A 9,875-nucleotide genomic window follows, 5' to 3' on the forward strand; every position below is an offset into this window, starting at 1 on the left:
GTACTTACAGTCTGTGAGTCAGAACAGCCGGTATTGTAGTCTACTCTTCCAGGATCAGGAAACAGTCCTCCATAAAATGTGCTGCACACATCTGAATATTTGGGTTGAACTTGTTCTAGAACAGTGTTGTAAATACAACTTAACCACTGATTTCTAGTCGTGTCCTCTTTTGGAAGACCAAACAAAGTATTTTCGCTTTCACAACGAAACACACAGCGTCTTCACAACATGGCGGCGGTGGTGGCAGCAACAATAAAGTTACGCCTTCTTTCTTTGTGTGAACATTTGGGCGGCGTTATGCAAATCTTCCCACACACTGATGTAGACATGTTTAAACGAGGCGTTTTAGGGGGGCGTGGACGAGTCTTAATTTTTATAAAGAATATCTCTTTGGGTTTGAGACTTTAGTCTTTGCAACTTCAAGGATCTTATCTATTCACGAACAGCTTGTAACACTCCAAAGAGAGAGGAAAACGTGAAATCGCATCATATAACCCCTTTAAAAACAATGTATCAATCTATGTTCTGATTTGCTAAGTTGCTAAGATAAGTCTCAGATAAGTCTTCAAATGTCAGATCTCATTATGAGCTCTCATCAAAGTCTCCCAAATCAAATGATCTGAGATGATTCATTTTATAGCTCTTTACTTTTACTGTATCAGCAATGTCTATTTATATTGTACATCAGGAATTTTAGGAGAAACATTTGACACAAATTTGATACTTAGCTGAGAAAGCAGAACTGAGAAGTCTGTGAACGATGAAATAGCAACTATTGAGTTCTACTGAATTGATCTCAAACCTTGCACACACTCTCAAGAAAAGTGTCTGACAAGGGTTGACTGATTTTTTTTTTGGAGAAAGGTGTTCCTCTTATGGTTCTACAGAGCAACTTCAAAGATAGGTGCTAGCCTATAGCACTTAAACTGGTTCCCCTATGATTACGAGCCAATGAACCACCTTTAGTGGTATTTAGCAGCATTATTTTAGAGTATAGTTTGAATACAGTTAAACTACTTTAGCTAATTTAGTAGAAAAACTTAATTTACAGCCAACAGCTCATTCTGTTTCGATACATTTGGCTCCAGTGCTGACTAGTTACATCTAATATGTCCAATTTAGTCATTTATAGATGCATTAGCATTGAAACAGACTTTCCACAACAACTAAAACATGTTAAAAGTCGTAAAAACCTGTTATTGAGCCATAACCCAATGTAATGAGATCCACTGGACTACAGCACACAGGTTTCTTTCTTTTTGAGTGCACGCTAAGTGGTCGGGTCAGAATGAATTAGATTTGAACAGGATGCTACTGTGTTGTTTTCCTGCAAACGCTGAGTGCTGGTAACATGAAGAATTAGGGCCTGGACTTCATAAATAGCCATTCACTGCAATTGATGGGTCCTTTGAAGCTCTAGAGGTTTCCACTTCCACCAGCCCACTTGTGGTGCAAAGTATTGTTTTGTATTCAAATATATCAGTTTGAAAGGATCAAATGGAAATATTTCTTTCAAGCTTCCCTCATAGACTGCACTCAAAGCTTTCGTGGATTGAATCGTCATCGCACAGGCGTCTCCTCCTTTGTATAATAGTAAGCAGTCATATATTAGGGGGTTATTCAGTGCTGCCACAAGTGATCGTATGATAGAGCCTCAAAGAACATTACATAATCTAAAGAAAAGCTGCATAAGATAGAAAACTGCTTTCTTGTAGAAGACCTTAGAATTTAAAAAGAAAAAAATACCGAAATATTATTTCAATTATTTATTTCTTCTTTTTTTTGGAACTGAGCTATAATTACATTTCAAGACATTAAGTTACAACTTGGATATACAAGTTGCAAGTATTAAATATAAAGTAAAATGGGAGAAATAAAAATGGCAATGACCTCTTCTAATTCTGCAGCAGAAACAGGTTTCCATACATAAAGGAAAGCTGGAGGAAGCTGAAATAGATTTCGTACGTTTTATATTAAAAAAATAAATATGACCGAAACAATCATATAGAAGCAACTTTATACATTGCGATTCTAAGATTTTACTCACAATTGTCTTTTTTTCTGAGAAAAATTGTCAGTTGTAAGATATAAGGTTAGAAGTGCAAAATATAAAGTTGCAACAAGCTTTTATATGATTGTCTTTCTGTAATATCTATTTTTAATAAGGGGTTTACAAAATCTATTTCAGCCCCCTCCAGCTTTATGAATTGTGAGATGTTATCTCACAGTAGCAAGATATGAAGTCACAATTCTAAGAAGTAAAGTCTGAATCGTGAGAGGGGAAAAAAACTATAGAACTGTGAAATGTGAACTCCGAATTCATTGGGGGAAAACTGCAAGATTTAGAATTGTGAGATATAAACTCAGAATTGCGAGCAAAGGTCAGAATTGAAAAATATATATATATATACACACACATTTTTATCCCATGGTGGAAACAAGCTTCATAGATTCACACCAAAGGTCCAGAACAAAATAAATAAACAATAATAATAGTAACTTCAACCCACACTCTCAGGAGGAAAAAAGCTGTCCCTGTGGCACTATATACCATTTAGGTACTAATTTGTACAATGTACCTTTAAAGCACCAATGCACTTTTTGTGGGTCGATAAGGTACAAAGTTAAACCTTTTGAAAGGGTACTGTCCCAGTGTCAGCTTTTATAGCCTACCTTTTTTCTGAGTGTACTGCAGGGCTACATCAATGGCTAAAACAGTTTAATTCTGCTAGATACTAGACATAAGTGCTCACATACTTTTCCATTAATTATTTTGGTTGTACAAAGCATTTGTTCATTAAAAACACAGAACTGCCAAATGTTGGGCATGTTGCTAATTGAATAAGTCTGTTATTGTACCTGGATGCATCTGAAATCACATTTCATGAGTCATTCATGCAGAATGTAGTTAATTCGAAAGGATTCACGAACGTCAAGTCTAAGGTGATGAATAACAAAGCTCGGCTCAATAAACAGTCAGACACAAATACAGAAAAGTTATTTCTTGACATTAAAATAACTCGTACATTTCATCCAACGCATCAGTATACACAGAGAATTCAATTGCCACCATATAAATGACAGCTTCTTGACATTATATAATGTGTAGTAGGTCCCTTGGTGGACGACTGCAGATAGATGTTGGTTTTTGATCAGAGGAAAAGGTTCACAATGACCCTTCCATCTGTTTCCATGGGCACAACATTAGTGCTCTAACCCAGCTGGATCAGATGTGAAGCACCGACCCCATGCACAGCATCTTTAAAACAAATACAGCTTTACTTTAAAGTGAAACAACATGCAATAAGATCTAGCATTGGTTTGGAAAGGCAATGCAATAATGCATCAACGGTATTTCTCTTCCTGGTATTGGACTGTCTGTGACACCTGAACATGTAGGCTACAATTTTCCCATTACATCCAGTGATTACTAAATGGATATTACATGCAGCGATTCTGAATACAGAGAAACTAAGTCATTCAGAAATGAAATTGATGTCAGGAGTAAAAGGTCTCTAAATGGCAATCAGCCACTCAGAAACATGACTGAGAAAAATAATCAACGCCACTTTTCCAGAAATGGGGAGAATTGCATCAATGTCGAGGATGTGGGTAGAGCACTGTTAATGATTTAATTTGCATTGCAGAACTGTCATTTGCATTGTATATAATTAATAAAACGTACACCGTTCAAACTAGGCTGCTTATGTTGAAGTGTTTGGGATGTGGCTTTTAATGATGAGACCTTTTTTGTAATCAGGCTCTCAAAAAGTATATAACAATTTGGATATAGATTTATCGGCCAACATATCGGTTATCGGCTTTCAAAAATAAAGAATAATCGGTTATCGGTATCGGCCAAAATTTTCATATCGGTGCATCCCTAATGGAAATTCCCCTGATTTAACTTCTCATTTCAATTGGGAGTCTTAGCAAATTCAAGGCCAGCCATTGTTACACCTTTAACATTCAATAGTGGGCATATTTCTCATGGGTGTCTGGCTGTTAGATCCCTCCAAACAGCCCAACAAAACACTGACCTTCCAAGTAGGGGTCCTGGTCTGCAGCTGCTATAGGCAGCATCGAGCCTAGAAAGCTTCTGCTAAATCTGATGGCAATAATAAATGAACACCTTAATATTTATTCGGATTGATTCTCAAACCAGGTACCACCACTACATAAGTTCCATCTAATCACATACAATGCCTCTAATTTATAAAAATTGATCTCATTCAGACTACAAAACATATACATAAAGCCTAATTAATATCACCAGTGTTCCTGTTATGAAATGCAAGATTCTCACTACTCAAGATGGCACTTCACTGTCAGACTGATTACAATATCACTATCATATTCAAAACATGAGTCATAAAACTTCGAAGATCACAAATTGTATAATGTTGAAAAAAGAAAAAGGAAGAATTGATGTTATCACGAATACCACGAATTTAAATTGATATGCAGATTACTAACACATTTAAATGAAACGTCTTTAGTAATTTAAACAATTAAATATCAATAGTTTCAGTTTTCTGGCATCTACAGTCATGGCCAAGTTTTGGCAGTGACAAATTGTGTTTTGCAAAGTTTGCTGCTTAAGACGTTGTGGTGTTCATTCACATTGTTTCTAGATTGTGTAGAGTGATCAGATACATTTTAAATAATTGCTAAAAGCTTAATTGGTCAAAAAAGAACTTTTCACAAAAACAAATTTCACAGCTTTTTTTTTTTTTATCCTGACGCAAAATGACCAGCTAACATTAATTGACTAATCATATCAGCAGAACATGAAAGTGTGGATGAGTACTAGTCAGGTGAAATCACTATCATACTAATTAGATTGCAAGAGCAGACTGATTGCTATAAAAGGAGTGAAGAAGCACTTCCAGTCATTGTGTTCTTGTTACCAATAGTTACCTCCAAAGAAACATATGCAGCCATCGTCGCTTTGAATCAAAATGGCCTCACATGCGAGGAAATTGCTACAAAGAATATTGCACCTGAAAGAACCATTTACCGGATCAAGAACTTCAAGGAGAGAGGTTCGACTGCAGTGAAAAAGTCTTCAGGACATCCCAGAGTGTCCAGCAAGTGCCAGAACAGTCTCCACTCGAGGAGTCAGCTATGGAATCGTGTCAGCAGCAGTGCAGAGCTTGCTCAGGAATGGCAGCAGGTTGGTGTGAGAGGATCTGCACGCACAGTGAGGCCAAGAATTTGACAATGGCCTGGTGTCAAGAAGGGCAGCAAAGAAGCCACTTCTCTCAAAGAAAAACGTCAAGGACAGACTGAAATTCTGCAGGAAGTACAAGGATTAGACGGCAGAAGACTGGTGCAGTTATTTTCTCTCATGAAGCTCCCTTCCGACTCTTTGGAACATCTGGAAAATTGATTGTTCGAAAAAGGTGAAGGCTATCATGAGTCCTGTGATGTGCCAACAGTAAAGCAACCTGAGACCATCCATGTGTGGGGTTGCTTTTCAACCAAGGGAGTGGACTCTCTCATAATTCTCATTAACACATTTGTCGCTGCCAAAATTTGACCATGACTACTAATTTTCTTTAGTTATAAGTTGATAAAATTGTTTTTCCAATTTCGGTCTACTACTTGACATTTTATAAAACACTTATTACACAATTATTAAATCAGATTTTTAATGTTTTCTAATTTCTGACAATTTAACTCAATGACAATAATAACAACAACAATAAAATCTATATAATTACTGCCATCAATAACAACAGTTTCCAGAGTTGTCATGCATACTGCAGCGCCAAAGACAAGAGTGAACTCAAATTCACAATTTTCGGTATGTATGCATATATATTAGAATGTCGTGGAAAAGTTCATTTATTTCAGTAATTCAACTCAAATTGTGAAACTCGTGTATTAAAGAAATTCAATACACAGACTGAAGTAGTTTAAGTCTTTGGTTATTTTAATTGTGATGATTGTGGCTCACATTTAACAAAAACCCACCAATTCACTATCTCAACAAATTAGAATATGGTGACATGCCAATCAGCTAATCAACTCAAAACACCTGCAAAGGTTTCCTGGGCCTTCAAAATGGTCTCTCAGTTTGGTTCACTAGGCTACACAATCATGGGGAAGACTGCTGATCTGACAGTTGTCCAGAAGACAATCATTGACACCCTTCACAAGGAGGGTAAGCCACAAACATTCATTGCCAAAGAAGCTGGCTGTTCACAGAGTGCTGTATCCAAGCATGTTAACAGAAAGTTGAGTGGAAAGAAAAAGTGGAATATTGTTTCTTTTGCATGTGGATGTTTGTGCCTTTTTTTTGCAAAGATGTAGCACTGTTACCAAGTAACCCCACCCACCGAAAAGAAAAAAATCCACAACTCACTCAACGTTGTGTGAGAATCTCTGCTGCCCAAATGCAAAAGGAAAAATGTACTATACAAAAGGCCAAATTTAAAACCCCCAGGAAGAGTTTGTTAGGACAAGCATAAGTGGCTTGACAATGGCACGACACATTCATTTCTTTAAGCCCAGCAGTAAATTAGTATGAAGTGGATATGATTTGTAAGGAGGGAGTAACAGGGGCAAGGAGACCTGGTCAAAACCCATTTCCAATACAGTGCGAAATCTTGTGGTTTACGGCGAAAACTTTTTGGCTTGTGCTCGGACCCTTTTTTCATACTCCACTCTGTTTTGGCTGAAACAGAAACGCAAACACAAGATTCATAACAGAGGCAATAATCATTTCAGTGTCAACAGGCAAGACTATATTGAGCTGGAGGTGCGTACCAGTAAATTGTGTATGCTTCGGCCTGTGCGGGGTCCTGAATATTTGGTTCATTAAGGAGTTCTTGGATTCCTAGCAAGATCTAGAAATAGAAATCAGTTGCGGAGCTTTATGAGAGAACACTGCCCTCTTCAGGATTGCATGGAAGACTTGGTTTAAGGGAGATTTTGAGATGCACCACAAATCAATGACTTTTGAAGTGCAATTTAGAAAACAAAAACCTGAAAATGAAATCCAATGAAAATATAATTCATCCTTAAACAATCTTGAACTACACTTTATTATTGGCTGTTCCATTTAAAGAGCATTTAACAACGCATCCGTCAATTTACAAAGTGGTGCAACCTTTAAGGATCCAACCTTTACAGCTTACCTGCTTGATTGTAATGGCAGGCCTCCAGTCTTTGTCTTCCTCTAATATAGACAAGCATACGGTACCAGACGGATATACATTCGGATGGAATAAAGGGGGCTCAAATTTACCTGTAGAAGTCACATTATAAAAACCAGCCATAATTAGACACAATGTGCATACTACAAAGTACAAACAAAGGATTAGATCCACTAAACATCTGATTTACACTTTGGTGGAGAGGAAGGGTAGTCGTCCTTGAACAGCATCCGAAGTTTGAACAAGCCTCCCTCCCACGGTGTCTGAAAAGAAAAAAAAAATGGTTAAGTTACCATTATCTTCATTCATAATAAATACAAGGGCATACAAGGTCCGAAACATGTTTTTTTTCCAAACCACAAAAAAATTAAATAAATAAAATAGAAAACAGAGTTCACAGAAGACACATTCAAGATGAAAGCAAATACTAGTTGTAAATAGTAATGGGTCTTATGAACTTCAATATTAATGTGGTATTCATAGAACACAAACATTACATTTTGAATAGAAACATTACATCCAGATTGACACTTACCCCTTTTTTTCCAGGGATGGCACACTCCCAATTCATCAGGTTCATAGTTCCATCAGGATTTTTTGTTGGTACAGCTACAAAACCCTGAGGGGTTTATTAAAAAAATAAAATAAATTCTGTGGGTGGCTGCAAAGGTTTCAAAAACGTCAGACTATAGAAACTCTTTAATCTGTGGTCTCATTTGTGTGAGCAAACACACCCCAACAGTTTCAATAGTGACTTCTCAGCAGAATAAATTATAAATGGTGACATCTTAAAATAACAGTTTCTCCTCCACAGATGGAACACTCTCCCCTCCAGTGCTCTTCCTCCAAAGGTTAACACGAAAACTCTAAATTATTAAGTTTTCTAAAAATGTAATTGATTGGAAACTGATACATGTACTCTAAATCTGTTGCATCTCAAACACTTCAGTGGAACAAACCTCTCCGTCTCTCTCTGAATTTCTGTAGAGCAGCTGCACATCTAGGATCGGAAACGTTGCATACTTACAAAAGGATGGTCTTTCCGCCAAGCCTTCCGTTCTTGTGCGAGACGACTTAATGCTATACCAGACATGACTTGTGGCCCACAAAATGATGGAAAATCTGGAAAACATGGACAATGTTTTTCTCTTAAATAAGAAGCATGTGTCTGTAAAGCTACGCACAGTCAGTGTGCAATTTCAAAAACTGCATTTTGTCAATAATCAACTTTATATCAAGCCTTTAAAAGTTATTACAAGACCGAATACTGGGGAGAGGGGAAAAAAAAACTCCAAATAATATTGATCAGATTTGTATTGCATTCTGGCCTTTAATAAAATAAACAAAATTGAAAATGTTGTTCATCCAATTGGTTGAGACTACCATAAAAGGTAAACCTTTAAAACCACACTGGGTTCACACCAATGAAGAAGTGTCACCATAGTGTCTCAAATATTGAGAGCTTTTTAGTTTCTATTTTATAAGAGCATGCGCCAGTGAAATTGTAGCAATAGTGATACGCAACAATACACCGCTGTTTAATGCAGAATGATTGTACATTTCACAATCTCCATTAGTACATGATCTGACTAAATCATACAAAAGGCTTTTCTCAACATTAGGTTACTGATTATGTACAGTATGTGAACTCTACTTTCTAATTTTACCAGTAGTTATTAATTGGTTGTAATACACACATAACATCAACAATTTAATAGGTTTCCCCATTTAATACAATTCTAAAACCTGGTCCTCTGGGGTTTCTAAAAGGAGGAATAGTGCAGCTCTCTCTTCAATGCAATGACATGAAATACACCCAAACCGCAAAAAGGTTTCCTGATTAATAACCTTAGTTTTTATACTCCTCATGAATAATAATAAAAAAAAAAAAAAACACTAATCAGAGCTGGGCATGATCTACAATTCTTACACTTTCAACGACAACCAAACTACTGTAAGAAAATAGTTTAAAGGTTAAGTGGAAAAGGAAGAGAAATACATGTGCACTATGCAATAACACCATGTACTCAAACTACACATCTGGGGGTGGTGGGGCATTTTTAAGTATCTTCAGAGGCTGTCGATGTTATTAAAGCCAAAATGAAACAGGGGAGCAATATATATATATATATATAAAAAATAAAAATCAGTATTGCGACATACAGCATAATAGATTATCTAAACAGTAATATGTAGGACGGGACTTGGTTCTGTCCATTGGTTGTTGATTAAGATATTGAAATGTGGGCACTGCACTCAAATGAATGCAAGTCTGTCATTTCACCAGAAGCTCAAGGCCCAGAACATATGCACATGGCATTCAAAAAAAATTAAAAAAGGAAATTTTCTGCCAGGACATTATCCTTTAATTGTACTAATGTTCTGTTAACCCTAAAACACAACAATTTAAAATCAGAAAAAAGATACAGGTCAAACGCCTGTAATAGTAATTCAATAGTGTTCCATATTTTTAGTGTAAAATATGCATTTAGAAACCAGATGAGGGGAATTTATTTCATGCAGACTTGATCATTAAAAGCATGTTCATTATCATCATTTGCGGCAAATTAAAATATATTGAATAAGGTGCACAGTAAAAAAACTAAATATAAAGGGAGAAGCGAAAATGCTAAAAAAAAAAATTATATGCACGGTTCTCATAACCTACGCATCCAAAAACTACCGTTTAATCAAACTAAAAAAGTGTGGCTT

General features: G+C 36.4%; 1 protein-coding gene across 2 annotated transcripts in view; it reads right to left on the bottom strand.

The window, feature by feature from the left end:
* Positions 1–6,266: 6,266 nt before the first annotated feature.
* Positions 6,267–9,875, bottom strand: part of LOC107550307 (SUMO-conjugating enzyme UBC9-B) — a 4,539-nt gene continuing 930 nt past the window's right edge. For both annotated transcript variants that reach the window (XM_016231575.1, XM_016231576.1), the window contains exons 2-7: positions 8,191–8,285; positions 7,699–7,782; positions 7,354–7,426; positions 7,146–7,255; positions 6,775–6,854; positions 6,267–6,682 (exon numbers count right to left, since the gene is read on the bottom strand). In XM_016231575.1, coding sequence (XP_016087061.1) covers positions 6,622–6,682; positions 6,775–6,854; positions 7,146–7,255; positions 7,354–7,426; positions 7,699–7,782; positions 8,191–8,256 — 474 coding nt within the window. In that variant the 5' untranslated portion in view covers positions 8,257–8,285 and the 3' untranslated portion in view covers positions 6,267–6,621. The remainder of the gene's footprint in view (positions 6,683–6,774; positions 6,855–7,145; positions 7,256–7,353; positions 7,427–7,698; positions 7,783–8,190; positions 8,286–9,875) is intronic.

Source organism: Sinocyclocheilus grahami, unplaced genomic scaffold, assembly GCF_001515645.1.
Source record: "Sinocyclocheilus grahami isolate Dianchi unplaced genomic scaffold, SAMN03320097.WGS_v1.1 scaffold395.1, whole genome shotgun sequence".
Taxonomy (NCBI): domain Eukaryota; kingdom Metazoa; phylum Chordata; class Actinopteri; order Cypriniformes; family Cyprinidae; genus Sinocyclocheilus; species Sinocyclocheilus grahami.